This window comes from Colossoma macropomum, unplaced genomic scaffold (assembly GCF_904425465.1).
Source record: "Colossoma macropomum unplaced genomic scaffold, Colossoma_macropomum, whole genome shotgun sequence".
In the NCBI taxonomy this organism is placed as follows: domain Eukaryota; kingdom Metazoa; phylum Chordata; class Actinopteri; order Characiformes; family Serrasalmidae; genus Colossoma; species Colossoma macropomum.
This window is the reverse complement of record NW_023494804.1, coordinates 29,691,969-29,713,548: the sequence shown is the minus strand read 5'-3', so window position 1 is coordinate 29,713,548 and position 21,580 is coordinate 29,691,969. Positions and strand designations below refer to the sequence as shown.

Below are 21,580 nucleotides of genomic sequence, written 5' to 3'. Positions count from 1 at the left end.
CGCAGCTATTCCCATCGTCCTGGGCTCACAGAAACCTTTAACTTATTTACAAACTACTTAGTCAGTTAAGACTCACGTAAAGAATACCATACTAGGGGCTAAGGCGCCAACACAGTTGTGTACAGAATAAAGTTAACATGGGATTTGATCCAGGTAAACATATGGGGGGTGTTGTGCTTCCTAAATTTGTGCATCTTGAAACTTATGGACTCCTGTGCTCTGTAAATAGACAAAACTTAAATGGACATAAAACAAAGAAAAGTGACAAACGCTGGAAATACACCTGAGAGTTTCATAGATAAGACTGCAAAAACGTGAGGGGCTCAGGTGGTCAAATCAATAGACTGATAGCAATTCAAATTCATCGTAAGACGCTTAGTTACTCAGCTCCCGTGCCTTTGACCATCCTGAAGGAATGACAGTAGTTCTCACTGCATCGTAGCATCGGCAGAACATAACATCACAAACATGCACAAGCCATAGCGTACATACACAGCTAAGTCTTGAACAATGTGCATGCAAAAAAAAACAAAACAAACAAACAAAAAAAAACTTTTCTAAAATTAGATCTGGGTTTCAAATAAAACAGCTCATAATTCTAATTTAATTCAGAAATAAATTTTAGATCACATTCATTTACAATGAAGCGCCTTTCCCTGCGCTTTCATTCGCTCCTTTCACTGTAGCACTTTTGGCATTGAAGTCTGACGTTTTCATACGTCGTTTCCAATCACATGGTTATAAAAGTTCTGCCGTCGCTGAACCGAGCTCCAAAGAAATTCACAGACCAGCTTTAAAATGGACCGAACCCCTGAGATCAGTAACTAGCCAAAGAGAAGTCGCCAAAGAGAAGTTAACATATCACTGCTGTCGGAAGAAAACCTCGTATCTTTTTCTGTTTTTGACATAATCTGAAAATACCTGCTGCCCTTTACATTGTGTGTAAATTTCATGATGAATGGACCAAAAGAAATGACCTAAAATGACTTGGAAAACATTCTGGTTCCACTGACTTACATTAAAAGTAAAGTGTGTTTTTTCCTTCTCCTGTAAAGTTACCATTTGGAGATATGAAGTTTTCTTCCAACAGCGCGATATTACTTGCCAATTGTCTCCTATTTGCGTTCACTTTCAAGTACTCCTGTTACTTAAACAGACCTCTGACATCATTCACAGCACATAATCTGCAGTCAGATGCACTAAGGCACACAGAATAAGGAAAAACAAAATAAACATGACAAAAAGGAGAAGTTGTGTGCGAGGGAGGTGAAGCCATGCCCAACATCGAGAACTGTTAAAAGAGCAAGGTGGACACGCATTAGGCTTGAATCTGAATGACCCTTAGGGAATCTGTATTAGAAGGCTAAACCCTTTAGAAAGCCCATTAGTTCATTACAGCCATGGCTGAACTGTGAGGTATTGGCTCTGAATGAAAACAGAGGGAGAGAAAAAAAACAAAACAACGTAAGAGAGCACATCGAAGCACTGAAATGATCGCTGAAGCTTAATCAAACAAACAAAAATAAAAAACAATTTAGAATTAGGCCTAATCTCTGCCTCAATGATAGTGGAATATCCTAAATGTCTAAAAAACTCCAAGCGGAGGACCTTTACGGATCAGACTGTCAGTTAACAGAGAGGTAAGTAACATTTTATGGAATCAGGTGCTTAAAATAGGAGAGGTAGTCAAATAGCCAATAGCACACAAATGGTGGTAAACACAGAAGAGCTTGTTGCACTAAATCATCCGCTTTGGTTTAAACGTTCATTTCTACGTGTCTGACAAGTGACCATGAGCATCATCTACTCCTGAACGCAGGTATTCCAATCTTATTATTATTACTATTATTTATCTATTTATTTATTTATTGTTTAAAGGGATCTGCCAGAAAAAGCAATGAAAAACCAAATAACTTTATTTTGCAACTCATGTAAAGTAGAACATCTTTCCATCTTTCTACGAAAACACAGTCTTACCACAGCCGGCTTGGGCAACTCAAGCAAGCAATTCAGTCAATGATCAAAAGCATTAAAAGTATTTTGTACTGTTGGAAGTGTTGATGGCAAGAATTTTTAAAAAAGGGATTCGCTAAATTTAACGCGACATGAATCTGATCACATAAAAAGGTAGGTTATACGGGCAGCTAGTTTTTTTTTAAAAAACAAAAAACCCAAACTAACACAAAAACCCTGAAAAACCAACCAAAAAAAAACAAACAAAAAAAGAAAAAACACAAAATTGTGAGTCAAAACCAGATTGAGTTTCTTTTGGCCTGGACTTCACATGTTCACGTTTACGTCCAAGTTTTGAATCGTCTATTGTCCTAGTTTTCTTTGTCAAGTACAACGATTAGCTCTGTTTGTCCAAACACCCCTCACGTTACTTATTCGTCAGATAGTGACTCCACCCAGGAAGATCTGGGTGTTCCGATCTCTCCTGCCCTGGACCAGGGATAAGGGTAACCGGTTATCCTCGAACCTCATCATCTGACCAGCCCTACTGACTACAGAGCTGTACAGTTTGGTCAGATGTGTCCTGTGTTAAGCCTGATCGAGTCTCATTAGCAGCAGCGTAGGTGGTAGCGGCAGCGGCTGGGATAGTCAGGAGGGGCGTTGCGTTTGTCCAAATAAACAAGAGGTTGAGGAAGAGGCCTCGGGTCACTCTTACTTCTTCCTCACGTGCTGCCTGCGCGCCTGCAGCCTCTGCCGTGTCCCGCTGGGCTTGGAGCCCGCACCAATTGAGAAAGTAGCTGGAGGAGTGCCTGGAAAAGAAACACGCTCACGGAATGATTCTCATGCTCATGGAACTCAAAACTCGGGTAAAGAATAAAGAGAGTTCAAGAAAATAAATAAATTCGAGCTGGATTAGTTTTACCAGGAAGGTGCTGTAATTTGAGTGATTACCAACAAGATTTGTGATATTAAACCAGTATGAATCTGCCATGTAATAATTCTGGAGCGAATTACGTTCTAGAATTCGTCGAACTGTGAGCTCCTTTAGTAACAGTAGTCCTGTTCTAATTGACACAGTAATGTAATAACAGAAAACTGTCAATAGAAAACAGCACCTCCTCTTTGTTTGCGACCTGAACACAAGGCTAACAGCTAAAAATAGAGCTAGATTTGTGCCAATTTCTTATTTCTCAAATTCAGGACAAGACTACTGCAATTAAACATAGGTGATGGTCGGATTACAAGGAGAAAGGGAAAAGGAAATGTCTCCATTTGCCATTTAGCCCCACAACGTGTTGTTACTCTTCTGATGTGTGGCACCCATCGCATAATGCTATCAAATGTCCGTGTGATGCTTCAATCTGGGCTATTTGGGGTACTTTGAGGAAATGACAGATGCTTTTCCCCCCCCCATCTGAATCGACCAGTTAAAATCACACAAGTTACTCTACCAAACCTCCTCTGGTAAAACTAATCCAGCTCGAACAGGTCTCAAGTCCAACAAAGCAAGACTGCAAGTTAAGCCTACTAGGCATCAGCACAGGATTAAACACACAGCTTGGATTTTATTTTATGTAAATAAAACCCCCCTCATTTGTGTCCTTCCTCACTAAAAACTAATAAAGGCTGGCCCAAACAGCATTTTAAAGGCTTCAAATACGCATTTACAAAATTCAACCTTAAAAAAAATAATCATGATCAAACAGTTTGTTTCTGGACATATTTTGAACTGCAGTAAAGGGCAATGATGTGTTAACAGGGCAGGCCGAAACTCAGTCACTTCATTTGGCTAGCTCACTTTTTTTTTTTTTTTTGAGAATCACAGAAAGCCACACACGCTGACCTGAGCTCAGTCATAGCCGAGCTACAAATAGTGAAGGAAAGGACAGAAGCTTTGGACACTATACGGCCAACTGAATGCGCAGAAGACCACCCTGGATGAGGTGGCAACAGCGCTGGTGTTCTCCTCCTCATCCACTGCCAAAACAAACAGGTTTGAGGCTCTGAGCTCCCTGATTTCAAAACATCCTCATCAGAGAATAGTGGTACTCGGCTAAGTATTAATGTAAATACACCAATCAGGCATAACATTCTGACCACCTCCTTGTTTCTACACTCATTGTCCATTTTATCAGCTCCACTTACTATATAGGTGCACTTTGTAGTTCTACAGTTACAGACTGTAGTCCATCTGTTTCTCCCACAAGTGGATCAGACACAGCAGTGCTGCTGGAGTTTTTAAACACTGTGTCCACTCACTGTCCACTCTATTAGGCACTCCTACCTTGCCGGTCCACCTTGTGGATGTAAAGTCAGAGACGATAGCTCATCTGCTGCTGCACAGTTTGTGTTGGTCATCCTCTAGTCCTTCATCAGTGGTCACAGGACGCTGCCCACAGGACACTGTTGGCTGGATATTTTTGGTTGGTGGACTATTCTCAGTCCAGCAGTGACACTGAGGTGTTTAAAAACTCCAGCAGCACTGCTGTGTCTGATCCACTCAGACCAGCGCAACACACACTAACACACCACGTCAGTGTTTCATTGTGCAGTGGGTAGCGCTGTCACCTCACAGCAAGAAGGGCCTGGGTTCAGTTCCCCAGCCAGGCAACCAGGGTCCTTTCTGTGTGGAGCTTACACGTTCTCCCTGTGTTCTCCCACAGGCCAATGTTAAATTGCCCCTAGGTGTTTGTGTGATGTCTGATGCCCTGTGATAGATCAGCGACCTGTCTAGGGTGTTTCCTGCCGTCCGCACAATGAGTGCTGGGATAGGCTCCAGCATGCCCTTAACCCGGGAGGGTGAGCAGGTTAGATTATGGATGAATGAATAAGACTTTACTGTAGGTTTTGTAGACAGTTCATAAGGCTACATGACACCTACATTAGCTTGTCATGACAACTCACATAACACTACAGAAATGTTAAAACTCCAGCAGCACTGCTGTGTCTGATCCACTCAGACCAGCACAACACACACTAACACACCACCACCACCACGTCAGTGTTACTGTCATGCTGAGAATGACCCACCACCCAAATAGTACCTGCTCTGTGAGGGTCCATGGGGGTCCTGACCACTGAAGAACAGGGTAAAAAGAGGGTAACAAAGTATCAGAGAAACAGATGGACTACAGTCTGTAACTGTAGAACTACAAAGTGCACCTATATAGTAAGTGGAGCTGATAAAATGGACAATGAGCGTAGAAACAAGGAGGTGGTCAGAATGTTCGGTGTACATTTGACGTGATTCACCTTCTGATCATGTTCCTTACCATTAATAATTTAGTTTCCACGTTTGCTCAAGTATCTTTGGTCTTTTAGCTTCAAAGCATTACTCTCTGAGGTGAGGTGACAAGGCTGCCTAAACTAAACCAGCTATAATTTATTTTTCACATTTTCCATATAGTAACCATCACTGTCCCTTTTAAAGGCCTTCGCTGTTAAAACATTTTGTAGGTTAGGTTTTTGTGGTTTGAGATAAGATGATACTACAGACACTACATATCAACTGAACAAGTGAAGTCCTGGATGTTCAAATTACTCAGAGGCAGCTCTCAATCAATCAAATCAATAAATAAATAAATCAAAGCCAAATATTTACCAAAAGGTGAGGCACTGAATCCTTGAACAGGTGTCCCAGGGCTGCCAAATGGGATGGGGCCGCCTGTGTTGCCGAATGCAGGGGTGGATGTTCCTGTACAAGCACAGTGTGTTATTCATCCATACATCAAAGCAGAGTCAGAAGCAGACAGTGAACTTAGACTCAAACCACAAAACACACTAGAAAAATCTGACCTTGCAAACAAGCAACAAATGACACTATTCACTAACATCCTACAGGCTGAGTTAGACTTTGGTAAGTTATTTGGTGACGGCTTTCTCTTTGAAAACCTATGTACCCACCAAAAGCAGGCTTGTTATCAGTGTTGCTTGCGCCGAACGTGAACCCTGGAGTCTGAGCTGGAGGAGCTGGTGTTCCAAACTGTGCTCCTGACAGCGATGCGGTGAAATTGAACCCCCCAGATGCTGCTGGGGCAGGAGCACTCTGGGCAGAGTTCTGTGGAGTGGCTGGAGCCGCTCCAAAGGTGAAGGCGGGGGCCGGAACAGGGGCAGCAGTCTGTGTGGTTGCCCCAAAGGCTGGAGCCACTGATGGGGTGGTGGTGTTCCCAAAAGAGAAGCCAGCTGAGGTGCTGCCAAACGTAGGCTGACTAGGAGTCCCGAATGCAGGTGCTGCTGTGCTAGCGGGTGCGCCAAATGCGAATGGTGTGGCTGTGCTGCCTCCGGTGCTAGCACCAAACGTGAAAGGCTTTGCTGCAGCAGGTGCCTGAGTGGCTGCGTTGGGGAAGGACATAGATGTGCTGAACGCAGAGCTACCGAAGGTGGCCTGGGTCGTAGGAGCGCTCGCTGTTGTGGTGGCGGTATTGCTTGCCATGCCAAACCCTCCGAAAGGGGTGGTGGTAGAGTTTTGTACTGCGGGCGTCTGTCCAAATGTGAATGTGCTCTGAGGAGCCGCTGGAGCAGCAGTCTGTGGAGGCTTTACAGCACCGAACTGGAAGGTGGCGGTGGCGCTGCTACTGGTGGTGGTACTAGTGCTAAGACCTGAGGCAGCAGGTGTAGATGACGATGCTCCAAACTGAAAGGTGCTGTTTACGGTTGGAGCTGGAGCAGAAGTTGGAGCTGGAGCAGGGGCTGGAGCAGATGTGGCGCTCCAGCTTCCAAACAGAGACTGGCTGGGAGCCTGGGTGGCGGGTGTGGATGAGGCGGCAGAGGCACCTGTTGGCTGGGTGTTGGTCAGGCTCCCAAACAATGATGTAGCACTCTGTGTTGCTGGTGCAGAGGAAGCTGATTTCGCCGGCTGACCAAATGCACTAACACCACCCCCTGCAGTGCTACCGAAAATGGGCTTGAAAGTGGGTTGAGTGGGTTTGACGTCTGTAGCCGATGCTGGCGCTGTGGTTGCTGCCCCAAAAATAGGCTTGAACCCGGATGGTGCTGGGCTGGCTGCACTGTTAGCAGCCACTGTAAGGGCAATAGACGCAGTAGGTGTAGGTGAAGCAGACGCAAGGGTTGCCACAGGCTGCAGGCTGAAGAGGCTGCTCCCTCCCAGACTGACTGTGCTGGGCAATGGCTGCAGTGGCTGGGCCAGGATCTGGGCAAAAGCAGAGGGCATGGAGGTGGCTGGTTGCGTAGCTGGGGCGAGAGAGTTTGACACTGTGGGCTGTGGAGCAGCAAGAACAGGCTCTGATTTCACGGCTCCGGTGCTTAGACCAGTGGAGACAACCGGGGTAGGAATCTGCGCCACCACAGGTGCTGCTGGAGGTATGAACAGAGTGGAAGAAATACTTATGAGAAACAGAAGCATGACCATTCATTTTAATGAAAAATGTATGATAAAGAATAGAATATCAATGCTTAACATGCTCCACTTGCTGATAATATGACTGAAATTGAGTGAAACATGGCTGGGCCAGATATCCAGATAAATTCAGATAAAAAAAAATTGAATAATCACACTAACAATGTACACTCTATAAAATAACCAAAATATTGCCTCTAACCAGTGCTGAACTATTCCCATAAGACCTCCCAGGACCACTTCACCTATAGATTCACTTGCACTTGAGTGGAAACCTTGCTTTGAAAATTGGTCAGTCGGTCAATAAGGTTAATTATTTTGTGCTCCAACAAAGTTTATAATTTCGTCACAACACCCCCTCCTTATTGTTTTCCACCAAACAGCTGTACATCCAAAACAGCTCTTTAGTCACAGTGTCTGTTTACATGCAAAGATTTTGCCAAACCGATTGAATACATTCTGATTATAGATTAAGACTGAGGTGTTTATATTCACTCTATTTAACAATCTGATGGAAAATCTCTGTTTACATGCTCACTACAAGTAATCCGATCCAAAAATGGAGAACCAATTAGAGTAAACGTTACCACGACAGCAAACCTCAAGTGAGGTCCAGTCAGTGAGATGAGTTTTCAGTTGGCGCGCTTGTGTTTTAAATTGCTCTAAAAATACGTCAGACTCACATTTACTTATTAAAGGCCAGGAAAAAGACGTCGTGTTTTGAGACACATAAGCTGGACGTCCGTCCCACCGCCGTCTTTTAAAGATCAGAGCATAAACTTCGTCTCGTCTACAGACCAGTTTCTGCTCCGCCATGTTGAACGGTATAACCTTTCACTATGACGTGACGAACATGATCAGAACGGACTTAAACTTTCCGATAGGGAATGTAATCAGATACAGGCGTTTACACGGATATTATTCTTCTATTTAACAGATTATTTACAGGATTACCCACCTCGATCAGTCGGATAGAAACTGCATTCCGAATGGCCTCAATTGGACTAGACTATTCCGACTGAAGTGTTTACATGGACGTATTCTATTCCAATTGAGCTATTAGTCAGATTATTAATGGATTATTAGGGTGCATGTAAATGTGGCTACTGTTTCCCAACACAGTCCTCAGAGCTCCTGTGACTGTCTACATTTTTGCTCCACAGGGATGAAGTAAAAACATACGGACCGTCTGTTGGGGCCGTGAGGACTGGCCTTACTAAACGCTGGTCTTAACTAATCCATATCTGTATGGCTCAACACTCTTGAGATTAGCTGTACCAGTGTACCTGCAGAGATAGCAGCCAGAGGAGAAGGAGCACTGAGCAGGGAATTGTTCTTCATGTTCTTAAGGGACTCCAGTAGTGGGTTAGCCAGACTTGGAGCTGGGAGAGTGGCAGCTGAAGTGCTGCTGGTGGTGGTGGTGGTAGCAGCAGGGGTGGTAATCAGGGTCAACGCAGCACTGGCTGTGCTTGCTGGAGTCACCGTGAGATCGATCGTTGGAGCTGGAGTAGAAACTGTGGTGGAGGGAAGTGTAGGTGTGGCAGCAGGGGTGGGGAGAGACACCAGAGGGTGAGTGCTCACAGCAGGGGTGTCTGCAGTTGAGGAGGTTGGAGCTAGTGGTGAGAAAAGGCCTACAGAAGGAGCAGGAGCAGGAGCAGGTGCAGGAGTTGGCTTCTCTGGCTCTTGAGAAAACAATACAAGGAGAGTTAGCAGCATCTGGGTGCACAATTACAGTGTGACAAAACTAATCAAGATCAATCACTGCAAATGCCAACTGTATTATACAGCGGATTATAATAAAAACGCTTCTAAAGTTTTTAACACATGTTAACAGAAATTACTACTTCCCTTTCTCTTTCCCCCATAGCAGGGGGAGGGCCATTTCGTCCAATATGTCTCAGTGCATACTAATAATGTGTTAGTATGGACCTAAAAATATAATATAAACTAAAACACCGCTTTGCTCCGCTTTAAGCATTAGTTCAGCTATAGCCGCTTTTCTCACATCTCCAGCAGGAAAGTTTTCCAAAAGTAGAACAGTTTCCTTCTAAAATGTCTTTCAATGTCTCTACTTTTTACGAGGCTGAGGTCGCTTCTCACTCGACAGCTTCTTGTTCAAAATTTCCCGTTCCACCTTAAATGGTGCCTGATGAGAGCTGTAACTCTTCTTTCCAGTCAAACAGATGGTGATGTAATTTTAAACCCTTATAATAAAAGAAGCTGAACTCTCAATTTTTTTTTCTACTGTAAGTCGACCCATTTTTCCACAAATCTGGGCTATAAACTATAAACAGATGGCGTCTCTTCAGTGATCTGCTCTGTAAAAATTACTTTTATAAAATAATACAAAGAGCGTCTCAGATTTTTGGCTTTCAGCAGTAAATTGTAAGCATATAGCAATGTGTGTATCATAAAACACAGGTTCTGTTAATTTGAAGGGAACTTTTACAAAAAATAAAAATAGAATAAAATAAAAATTTACATTTATTTCATGCAGTTACTGAATAATTCGCCTTACGATTTGGTCATGTAAATTCACACAGAAAAACCAAAATATACCCTGGTCAACAAGAGGTTAAGGTGGAACAGGAAAATCGAATTAGATGCTGGCGAATGAGAAACTGACTTCAGCCTCATGACATTAGTGTCTGACAGTTTCTCATTGCAGATTAAACATGTAAGGGAACCAGCTGGAGTGATTATATTAATCCATTCGTCATCAAATTATCAATGTTAGTCTTAAATCTTTCTCTTTGCCTTTTCTTTAGCTACTACCGACTAGCTAGCTAGGCGAGAGTCTTGTCTGCGTTGCTATGTGACGAGCAGTCTGCGCTGATCTTCAGGGTTATACAGTGAATTAGTAGTTACACATTAACTCCAGCGTTTAAGACCATTTACTGTTAAAATAAATGGAAGAGCATGTTGCCGACCCCTGCCCTGTAGTACATCAAGCCTTTAAAGAATATAAGCACTCACCGGGCTCCTCGAGGACTTTCTGGATTTGGCTGAGAGCAGCTTTCTTCTCCATGTCCAGGTCCTTCACAGTGATTGTGTAGCCCAGCTCAGGGGGTGGAGGCTAGAAAAAAAAAGTTCTTATTAATTCAGTTCAACTGAAGCAAGATTCTGTTTCACTGAGAAGAGTTGAAGAGGAAAAAACCCAAATCACAGGTGGTGAACGACCTATCCACCTTACAACGGACACGTTTAAATGAAGCATAAAACTACTACGTCAAGAGCCGTGGAGCCACACTCACCATAGAGATTTGGTCTCCTCTCCGTGTGGACACCAGCTGGATCTTGCGCTTGCGTTTGCCACCGCTTCCTCCAGAGTCTGATGCTGATGTAACAGGGGCTTCAGGCACAGGGCTACGTTTCCCTAAAAAAGACAAGCACAGTGTATTGTGTTTCTGTTCATTAAACTCATACCACACCTTTCAAACACTACATCATACAGTATAAATCCCACGTGTCAAACACAAGGACCATGGGCCAAGTGAAGCCTGTGACACGGTCCTATTCGGCCACAAATCTTTTTTAAATTTTCTATTCCTATTAGCCCGTTTCACCCTGAGCTGCACTACAGTCCCCACCATGCACTGCAGCATAGTATGCGTTCTGACCCCCTTCCTCAACAACAATCTATAGGCCAGCAGGTACACAAAAACAAAAGACTACCTAAAAATGCATATTTATTTAGAATTATTTTTGAATAAGTATTCAAGGCCTATTTTGCTGTTGCAGTTTTGAAAAAACAGTGGCTCGTTTGGGTCACGGCAAAATGTTAAAAAAAAGCAAAAATGAAATAAAAACAGAGCTGGCCCATGAATTTGCTAAAAATTTTTTAATAGGGCCCTTTTAGTGGAGTTTGACACCCCTGCTATAAATACAGGGTGATTCAAAAAGATTCATCCAATTTCAAAGCGCCATATTTTTACAACCGTGAGGCGCCGAGGAACCAATCACAATTCAATTGAAAGAGGGGGTCATAGAGTTTCTGACTGTCAGTGGAAGATGGCTCCCTTCAGTCTGAGAGGAGATGCGACCCCTGAGCAGAAAGCGTTCTGCGTTCTCCACTTCAATAAGAGTGAATCCGTCATAACTGTGCAGTGTGATTTTCGTGGGCAGTGAAGCTCCAACAGCTCAGAGCGTTCGTCGTTGGTTCCACAACACTGGATGATCTCCGAAATCGCACTGAAAGAGCCGTGAGTGCAGCGACACCCGACACGCTCAATCCAGTATGGGATGAGTTTGACTATGGTGTTGATGTTGTCTGTACAGCTAGAGGAGGTTCATATTGAGACCTTGTACAATTACACAGTAATCTTTATGCAGTTGACTGCATTGATCTGTAATGATTTACAAGTGAAATCAGTTGAATCTTTTCGAATCCTGTAGTTTCCCCATAAAAATGAATCAAAATAAAATACTATGTAATAACGTTGCTATCAGAGATCCAAATAGTGACCGTTCTCGTCAGCCTTCTTTTAAACCTCTTGTTCAGCATGAAGGAGTACTAAATCATGGGTTCTCAACTCCAGTCCTGGAGAACGACTGCCTTGCACAGTTTCAATGACTCCCTGCTTCAGGTCCTCAGGTTTTTATCGAGCCCTTCTTGAGCTGGATTAGGACTGCTGTGCAAGAACCAGTGTTTTGAGTGAAAACACACGTATACTAGCCATATTCACTTAAATGAAGTGAATATGGCTAGTATACAAAAACAAAAAGTCTCACCTGAGCCAGGAGCGAGGTCAGTGGCTGTCTTATCAGACTTCATGGAAGAAACAGAACTTGGAGACGTTGCATCTTCTTCCCTACAACACACAAAAATAATGATTCATCTGTACAACAGTAAGATAGAAAAGAAAGACATGAGAATACAATTATATGCATGATTGATGGGCCATTTTTAGGGCCATCATCCCAATGTGTGCACATACCTGGGCTTTTTAGCCAGTCTCTCAGGAGTCTGACACCGAGATGATCCAGGGCTTGTGAGAGGAGACAAACTCAAACTAGACGCTGCTCTCCTCTGCAGACACAAAGTGGTGATTTACTTGATGCTCTCTTACTTGACATAACATCCTCATTCACAATATGAATAAATGATGTGGTGGTTTGAGTTTGTCTGATGCAGAACTCCTAATAACCATGTTCTTTGTTCTGAGGCTTCTGCCTGACTGCGATTTGTCCACATTAGTATCTCCCCAACAGCGAGTTCGGGGGTAGCTTGATTTTATTTTATTCTGTTGTTGTTTAAAGTACACTTGGAGCTCTATAGCTGCATCTACTTGGCCCAAATAGCTTGTTTTATGTACAGTGTAACACTGTAAAGCTTCACCTTTAATTTTCAAAGATTGTCTTTACTAGCATAGAACAGTTTTAGTCAAATGATTTCTATCTGTAACTCATTCTTCAGCTGAAAATGTTAATTTTTCTATCTATTAAATTAAAGCAAAACTAGCTGAAATGCAGACATGGACACAGTACTTTTGACACTTTGCTAAGGTTTGAGTATTTTAGTTAATGCTGAGTTTCTGCTGTGAATGTAATGGGTTCCTCTAATATGCTTACCCATGACAGCTGAGCTGTTACAGTTCACAAGAAGCTTTTTAAAATGATGTAAAAGTGCATATTTGAGTTTTTGATCACGCACAACCTTCACCTTTTAACTAATATAGTGCTGGATGCAGCATAAGCACTACCAGTATTACCACTTCGTCAATCCATTGTTGTAGCTCTAAACTAGCAAACTGGGCCGTTTCCGTGTCTGAAGTGGACGCTGAGTCATCGTTTTCTGTGCAAATGTGAACACGGCAAATAAACTCAGACCCCTCTGAATGGCCCCAAAAATAAACCGAACCGAGACCCCCTCTCGAGCTGGTCTCAGTTCGCTTCATCAGTAGTTCGTTTTGTGGTTCGACTGATTTGTGCATTGTGAAAAAACGGTGTGCGCAGTGTTTGCAAAGCGGGCAGCGTTCTCTGATAAATCTGACCTTTCAGGTGGTGAAAGGAACGACCAGACATGTCTGCTGCTCTCCTATTGGCTGCACGGAAATGATTGGCCAAAGTGCATCACGCACAATTGGAAGGAAACATGATCTGTTTTTACCTGCTGAAGTGCTGTAGGCTGTGGCTGTGTGTACGCTGAGCCTCGAGGTCTTCAGCGTAAAGTAAAGCAAAAGCGGACTGGGGTGAACTGTAGGTTCGTTTTTGGGGCCATTTAGAGGGGTCTGAAAGTGTTTTCACATATATTTAGTTTTAAAAGAACCAAACTGAGTTCTGTTAAAGTGAACCTGAAAGGGAACCAACTGCAAATGACCTCAGTTCTTTTTGTGTTCACAATGTAAGTGAACTATAACGACGACTTTCTTTCTGGTCCTTTTTAGCACCGATGAGATCTCAGACCACAACTCCATTAGAAGTCAGACCCCTTTCACAGCACTCACGGTGAACGCAGTGTTTGCAAAGTGGGCAGTGTTCTCTGATAAATCTAACCTTTCAGGTGGCGAGAGGAGCCACCAGACATAACTGCTGCTCTTCTATTTGCCACAATTTTGCGCGAAACCCTGCGTGTCTGCCGTGGTGGGTTCCATTTAGAGAGTCCGAGTTTGCTTGGCATGTTCACATATGCGAAAGAAACCATGACTCAGCGGTCTTAGAGTCCACTTCAGACACTGATATGGTCCAAGTTCTGAAAAGATATTAAATTGGGGAGGGAGGTGTATTACCTGTGTGTAGCCTTGGGAAGAGCTGTAGGAGCTGCGAATGGGGTTGCGGACAGATCCTGGCACGCCAAAGGAAGTAGGAGCACCACTCACTGAACTTATGGAGGAGGCGCGAGATCGCTTCATTGTGGACTCCTCCAACACAGAGGCGTTCAACCCCCTCTTTAAACTTCCAGGTCTAGTGAGTGAAGAGGAACAAGCTTAGACTGAGACTGCTACTACACGTTTTATGCTCTGATACTGTATCTATGACCCTGATTTGTCAATGCTTGGAAACCTGGTTTCATAATATCAATGGGATTGAATAGCAAGTGCTGACATGGAAATATGAGCGCACAGTAAAATGTAACCTACTTTGGCACAAGCTGTGATGGGGCGCCGTTTGCTAGCAGCGGCTCAAACGCTGACTGGGAACTTCCACTGCTGTCATGCCGCCTGAAAAGGAGAAGTTAGAGATTTCTAATTGAGCTGTTCTTTTGTAACTACAGGAAAATAATGAACAAAAAACAAAAAGAACGAGTCAGCAGAAAAATACTAATCCCAAATTATAATCAACAAAAAACACTGGACTCTAAGGCTTTGTCTACACAGCAGGTAAAAGTGGCCCAAATCCAATGTTTTTCTTCATATGTGACACAGATGTGTGTCTGTGTGTCAGTGTGAAAAGATAAACACACTGAATCTGACATTTTCAATTACGATTTGAGACGCTTTCATATGTGGTACTGAAATCCGATACGTATCCAATCTGCGGCAATGCGACTCAGTCTGAACAGCCAGATTGGAATTCATGCGACTTTTACATAAATCCAATTCGACATTCATCAGAATTTCACGCTGCTGAGACTCAAACATTAAGGCTGATGTTTCTGTACCATAAAATTAGAAGAGACTTATCGCAAATGCTCTGTGTTTGAAAAGAAAAATGACTTGACCGCGGCCGCAGGAGAACAATTTCCTATTTTTACGTTGAGCTCACACACATTCTGGGTGATAAGCCCAGCGGAAAACCAATGGAACTTCATGATTGCTCCTGTGATGCTGGTGAAGATGAAGCTGATCCTCTGGGAGCGACTGGCGTTCGTTGGCAGTCATGATTGTTTACCTCAGGATGAGCCGTGAAGCAGTTTAGGAGCTGATCTGTTCAGACTGATGTCTCATACAGATCTCATACCTGAGTGGCGCAACCGTCTAAGCGTTGGCCCTATCATCAGGAGATCGCGAGTTCGATCCCTGGTGATGCTACAGCCGTCCGTAGCCGGGAGTCCGAGAGAGCACAATTGGCCTCGCTCTCTCTGGGTGGGACTGTTAGCTGATGTAACAGATCTGGCGGTTGGCGCTTTCCTCCGAGCGCGTTCGGCTGTCCAGTGACGTTGCGTGAGCGGCAGCTCGAAAAGAAGCGGTGGCTGGTTTCACAGGTCTCGAAGGAAGCCTGTGTTAGCCTTCACCCTCCTAGCGTTGATAGCGTCTTGTGTGATTGGGGGAGACCTAACTAGCGGGTGGAATTGGAGACGGGTAAAAATTGAAAAGAAATCTGAACAGACAAACAACAAAAAAAATCTAATTTTGTGAGAACAATATATCCAAATATGCTTTTCTGAGAATATTGTGGATATCTCGGGTACTTAAAACACTTTCCAATCGCACATTTCATTACAAAGGGAGCATAATTAGTCCTGTTTAATTAGATTTGGTGCAGCACAGCATGAGAGACGTTGAATACAAACTACTGAACTTAATTTTTGACAGTATTGTTTAAACAAGGCACTACTTTATCTGTTCCAACACACATCAGACTTTGCCCACCACTAATAACATAATGAATTTACACCACAATTTAAGAAATTTTCTAGTCTGACCCTTAGAACCATCCGTAGTTTCAGTCTGAAGCCCAACTGCTTGTGTGCAAACAATTATCTACACAAAATACCATGATCAATTCCAATAAAATATTTTAAACAAATTCAATACTGCTCTATGTTTTCGCACTCAGTGACCGGCTGAGTTATTAATACACCCATTTGCATAGAAAACAATGCAAAATTTGCAGTACTGCACTTCTGAGAAAATGGTGATAGGTATCTATATTAAGCTCAATACCTCCTTTTGCTCTTCTGCCCAGCTCCATGGCCTCTGTCTTCACCATCAGCGTCACGCTTACGGCTCTCTCTCAGCACATTCAACACAGTCTCTCTAGAGCAGGGGTCAGCTTGGACTCCAAACCCAGGGGAGGTGAGCGCTCCAGGGGAGTTCAGCTGGTCGAAACTAGAAACAGAAACACGTTCCTTCTCAAATATTCCTAAATTAAAATTGTGTTATCATCAAACCTCTGCACCAAACTACTATGATCTTTTGGCACACAGCTCATGGAAAGATTCAAATATCATATTTAACCCATTAAAATTTACATTCAGGTATCCACATCCTGACGCTTATTATCCAGAAACTTCTAGTGATGCACCAAAATGAAAATTCCTGGCTGAAACCGAAACTCTAATCACACCTGGCCAAAAAAACGAAAATATATATATATATATATATATATATATATATATATATATATATATATACACACACACATATACATACATATATACACACATATATATATATATATATATATATTACTTATGCTGTTGAACACACAAAAAAAGATACAATAAAGAAAACACATCACTGATAAAATTGGTTTTCAATAAAGCCGATTTTACACTTCGTGACTTTTACCCTGATTTTAGCCCCGATTCTCAGCCAGTCTGAATCTGAGCTGGTCGGCTCTAGTCTGCAGATTTTTGGGTCAGTCGGAGTGGACAGTTGGAGAGAGTCGCGTCGTGTTTGAGGGGCGCAGACTCAGATTTTTAGCCTCCTAATCTCATTACAGACCAGTTGGAGTTTATCAAACGTTTGATTTTTTCGACCCGACTCTGAGTGAAATCTAGTGTAAACTCACCAACGGTTTAATCTGAACGGATTCCTGCATCAGCCAATGAAAACAGAGAGCGAGAAAGAAGAAAACAAGTAAACAAGGAAAAATGGTGAAAAGTCTCACGTGTGGAGCAAAGCTTTTTAATCAATTGAGTTTAAGGCACAATCAAGTTTATGTACATTTAAAACTCTAAAAAATACAAAACTGATCATTTTTAAATCCTTGATTCTCACTTAAACATGTTTACCTGCTGCTTCTTTACTGTTTCTTGCGAGAGTTCTGTTCAGTTCAGTTCAGCAGCAGCTTAAAAGTTTAGTAGCATGTGATCTCTAATCATTTAGGGTGGATCCAATATATTTCAGTCTGACAGTGTGAAACGCCCAGTCTTTATAATCTGTTCAGACTTTAAAAGTCATGTAGTGAACCCAAGGCTTAAGACAAAACTGAGCTGACAAGAAAAAACAGTTGGCTGTATTCTGTGAGATGTCATGTTTTCAAGTGATATTAAACCTGTAATGGAGAAGCTCTTGGGCGTTCTGCCTTCTCATGATGCTCACCATACACAGTGATTATAATCATGTCAAATATTCCTTATCGATATTGTTATTCTTCCCGAATTACGTTTTACACTGTTTATCTGCTGCTGCTCAAACTGAATGTGTACTAACCGACTGGGAGGAAAAGGAAGGGCAAGTTCTCATTTTCACACCTTGCTGAAATCATATGCACTCTTATTTTTTTACCCGCCAATATTTCAGCCTCTCTCTCGTCTTTTAAACAAAAACACAGAAATACTGTTTTGTTGTTTTTTAAAACCATTTTCAGCCTAAATGTTTGGGTGGTCGAATGTTCTGCATCCCTAATAAATACATGTTATTATGCTATAACAGTGGGAAATTACAGTCTGGACTGGGGTGTCAGGTTAAGACTAAGCACGCATCATAATACTGTAACTTACAATGATGACCGGGTCGTGTTGTCTGGTCTAGCGATCTTCACTGTAACTGGACTGTGCACAGGTGTGTTGCGCTGAGTGAGGATGTTCTTCTTACGGAACCCGTCCCACTGTGCTGGGGGAAGCACGCCCACCGAAGATGCCCCCGTCTGCTGCAGGGGGTAATGTCTCTGAGGGGTGATGGTAAACCTCCCCATAGTACCTACTGGGTCTCTGTTGGCATAAGATGACAAAATGCAGTGTTAACAACTTTTATTCAATGTCAAGTCTTCAGTTAGGAATTCAGTAATGTTCCTCAAGTCAACAAACTTAGCCAACATTAGGAACCTAGCAGAACCACTGCAGAACCTAAAGCCTCACGAACATAACTGTTCTACATACTGTTGCTATTTTTGAGATTTGTGAGGATGAGCTGTAAAACAAACAAAAAAAATAAAAATAAAAATAAAGCATCCTGCCCATGATTTGTACCCTGACTGGAAAACTTTTGCTTGCACCAACACAAGCTACGTTCACATTACAAGCCTCGTTGCTCAGATCCGATCTCTCTGACATGATGGTTCACACTCGTTCAGGTAAGCGATTCATATCTATCATTAATTTGAACGAATCGGCGTCCTGAAATGACCAGAAATGACATCCTACTCAGTAACGTCACGTGAATAAATCACATGCATCATCAGCACAAACTAACGAGCAGAACGAGCTTCGCTGAGAAGATAATTAACTCTGATCAGCTCTCAGCTTCATTATTAGAGCGAGACGAAGGAGAAAAAGGTGAGATGAGCTGCTTTTCCACCGTTTACAGGCTTCAACTTCTATTTGGCGCTGCTGCCATGGTAACGCTGAATGATGGCGCAGCGGAAAAAAAGCACATGAATTCTGATCCGAGTGTCTCATTGGCTGCGTTCACATTACCAGGCTGAAGTGGCACAAATCCAATTTGTGTCCTAATGTGACTCAGATCTGATGTTTTCAGGGCTGTGTGGACACAAATCTGATCTTTTCAAATCCGACCTGAGTCACTTTCATATGTGGTCCTAGATCAGATACGTATCCATTTTGTGGTCATGTGACCTTATTCAGCGCCATCATTCAGCGTTACCATGGCAGCAGCTCCGAACAGAAGTTAAAGCCTGTAAACGATGGAAAAGCAGCTCATCTCACCTTTTTCTCCTTCGTCTCGCTCTAATAATGAAGCTGAGAGCTGATCAGAGTTAATTATCTTCTCAGCGAAGCTCGTTCTGCTCGTTAGTTTGTGCTGATGATGCTCGTGATTCATTCACGTGACGTTACTGAGTAGGATGTGCGCATGAGGGTCATTTCAGGACGCCGGTTCATCACATTAATGACAGATTTGAATCCCTTACCTGAACGAGTGTGAACCATCGTGTCAGAAAGATCGGATTTGAGCGATGAGGCTTGTAATGCGAATGTAGCTATTAAGGTCACATGGCCACGGATACGTATCCAATATAGGACCACATATGAAAGTGACTCAGGTCGGATTTGAAGAGATCAGATTTGCGTGTCCACACAGCTCTGAAAACATCAGACCTGAGTCACATTAGGGCAAAAAATCAGATCTGTGCCACTTCAACCTGGTAATGTGAACGTAGCCAATTGACCGCATGGAGGTCTTGATCAATAACAGACTGTGTGTTGCAAACAAAAGGCGTTTTAGAAATCTTCAGTTAAGACTTCAGTAAGTTCATGTCAACAAAGGTAGCCTGCGTCAGGTCAAAGGCGTTCCGAGTGTGACCGAGTTCTGTCACTGTCAAACAAAAACGGAACACTTTCTGACACAATCACTCTTCAGAAAAATTAACAGTAATTATTCAAAAACAAGATTAACACGTAAAAAGTTTGAGCTCCGTTTTTTTTAGCATGAGCCAACGCGTCGCAGTCAGCGGCCGAGGAGGAGGCGAGCGTTAGCGCCCTGTCCGCCAGAAGGAACTCCCACATTTTCAAATCTTGGAGGGAAAAACACATGGAAACACATGGAAACCCGAGCAGGAGCAGAGAGAGACTCCGCGCAACGCACAGCACCAACGCTACAACCACACCGCCAGAGCCGCAGAGCAGTTCAACCCTAACACCAGCCGAATTTCCCCAAAAGCGCCGGGGAGAAAGTTCTGGAAAGCGAGTTGGACCCAATTACTGAAGCTGGAAGAGCGAATGAGCACCATGCGTGACCCGGACGCGAGGAGGAGCTGAGTTACCCGAAAGAGAGTCTCCTGTTCGGAGTGGGGACTCCGTGGTTTGGCCGGACGAGTCTCTCTCGGAGCTGCTCCCCGGCGTGGCCGTGAGCCCCGGAGCCTCCGGCAGGCCTCCCCGAAACGGAGGGGCTCTCCGCCTTGGCGAGGTAGCTCCCCATTAGTAAGTCCCGCGGGCTAAACGCCGAGTCGCCGAACGCGGCCTCTCGCCGCTGAGCGGGGCTGCCGAAATGCCTTTCGCCGGGAGTCGCTAGAGAATTTCTCGCATCGCTTTTGTTGGCGCGGTTCTTGTTTCGAGCGCCCGCCGGCGCCCCGCGCAGACTCCCGCCCGGCAAACAGCGCAGCAGAGCCGGCGGCACCGTCAGGCCAGGGCGGGGGTTGAGGCCTAGTCTGTCGAAGAGCCGGAACTCCTCCGCTTTGTAGTAACCGACGCAGCAGGAACCCGCGAAAAAGAAGAGGATATAGAGATAAGTCGGTATGTAACTCAGCGCGAGGAGGAGGAGCGCGAGCAGCAGCAGCGCGGCGGAGGAGAAAGCTAGCCGCCGTTTATCTTCAGGAGACATGGCGGCAGCGCGCCGCCGACCGACAGTATCCCATAATTCCGCTCTCCAGTAGCGACGTCCGACTCGTGATCGAATCGCTACTCTGAACGAGTCCTTTCGAATGAATCGGCTCGACCGACTCACTAAAAAGAGCCGGTTCAGAGGAATGATTCGTTCACTTTTGATGCGCATGTCTTCAACATCGTTAGAACCGCATTCATTCGCTAAACTACGTAACGAGAAACGTGTGCGTGCCTTTATAACCTCCAGGCTGGACTACTGTAACACCATTATAGCTGGATGCTCCAACACGTCAACAAAGAAGCTCCAACTGGTCCAGAATGCAGCTGCTAGAGTCTTACAAGGACCATACATTTGACCATATATCCCCAATCCTGTGGTCATTAAATGGCCCACAGTGTCTCAGTGAATTAGTTCAGTCATATGAACCCACACAGAATACCGGCCTGCTGACAGTTAGAATTAGACAAACCACAGCAGGTGGTCGAGCTTTTTCCTACGTAGCCCCAAAATTGTGGAATCAAATCCCGACCTCTGTTCGGGACTCAGGGACTCAGACACACCCTCTACATTTAAAACCAAGACTCAAAACTTGCTGCTCTATTAACTCACTAATATCTCTCCATAAATGGACCTGTCCTGTTAATCAATTTCTCTCTTTCTCTCTTTAGTTTGCCTGAGTTCAGGTAAGTGATTCAAATCTGTCAGTGTGAACGAACCGGCGTCCTGAACTGACCCGCATGCGCACATCCTACTCAGTAACGTCACGTGAATGCTGATGCATCATCAGCACAAACTAACGAGCAGAACGAGCTTCGCTGAGAAGATAATTAACTCTGATCAGCTCTCAGCTTCATTATTAGAGCGAGACGAAGGAGAAAAAGGT

At 43.9% G+C, this 21,580-nt stretch overlaps 1 protein-coding gene across 2 annotated transcripts; it reads right to left on the bottom strand.

Moving 5' to 3' along the window:
* Positions 1 to 2,219: 2,219 nt before the first annotated feature.
* On the bottom strand, positions 2,220 to 20,708 carry pom121 (POM121 transmembrane nucleoporin). Of its 2 annotated transcripts, none has more exons than XM_036595323.1 (13): positions 20,138 to 20,708; positions 17,919 to 18,128; positions 16,135 to 16,299; positions 14,389 to 14,469; positions 14,038 to 14,212; positions 12,247 to 12,338; positions 12,041 to 12,120; positions 10,564 to 10,685; positions 10,286 to 10,385; positions 8,596 to 8,991; positions 5,857 to 7,266; positions 5,555 to 5,647; positions 2,220 to 2,762 (listed from the first exon to the last, which is right to left on the bottom strand). In XM_036595323.1, exons 1-13 carry the CDS (start codon positions 20,692 to 20,694, stop codon positions 2,665 to 2,667), a joined length of 3,579 nt encoding a protein of 1,192 aa, XP_036451216.1. In that variant the 5' UTR covers positions 20,695 to 20,708; the 3' UTR covers positions 2,220 to 2,664. The 2 variants fall into 2 exon arrangements, with proteins under 2 accessions (XP_036451216.1, XP_036451217.1); XM_036595324.1 differs by having other exon boundaries at positions 5,857 to 7,263.
* Between the last annotated feature and the right edge of the window lie 872 nt (positions 20,709 to 21,580).

Coding starts and splice junctions, on each gene's coding strand:
- pom121 (XM_036595323.1), bottom strand. CDS start 20,694: ATGTCTCCTGAAGATAAACGGCGGCTAGCTTTCTCCTCCGCCGCGCTG. Junction 12,121..12,246: donor AGACTGGCTAAAAAGCCCAG/GTATGTGCACAC, acceptor TGTGTGTTGTAG/GGAAGAAGATGCAACGTCTC. Junction 10,686..12,040: donor TGACCTCGCTCCTGGCTCAG/GTGAGACTTTTT, acceptor TGTCTTTTTTAG/GGAAACGTAGCCCTGTGCCT.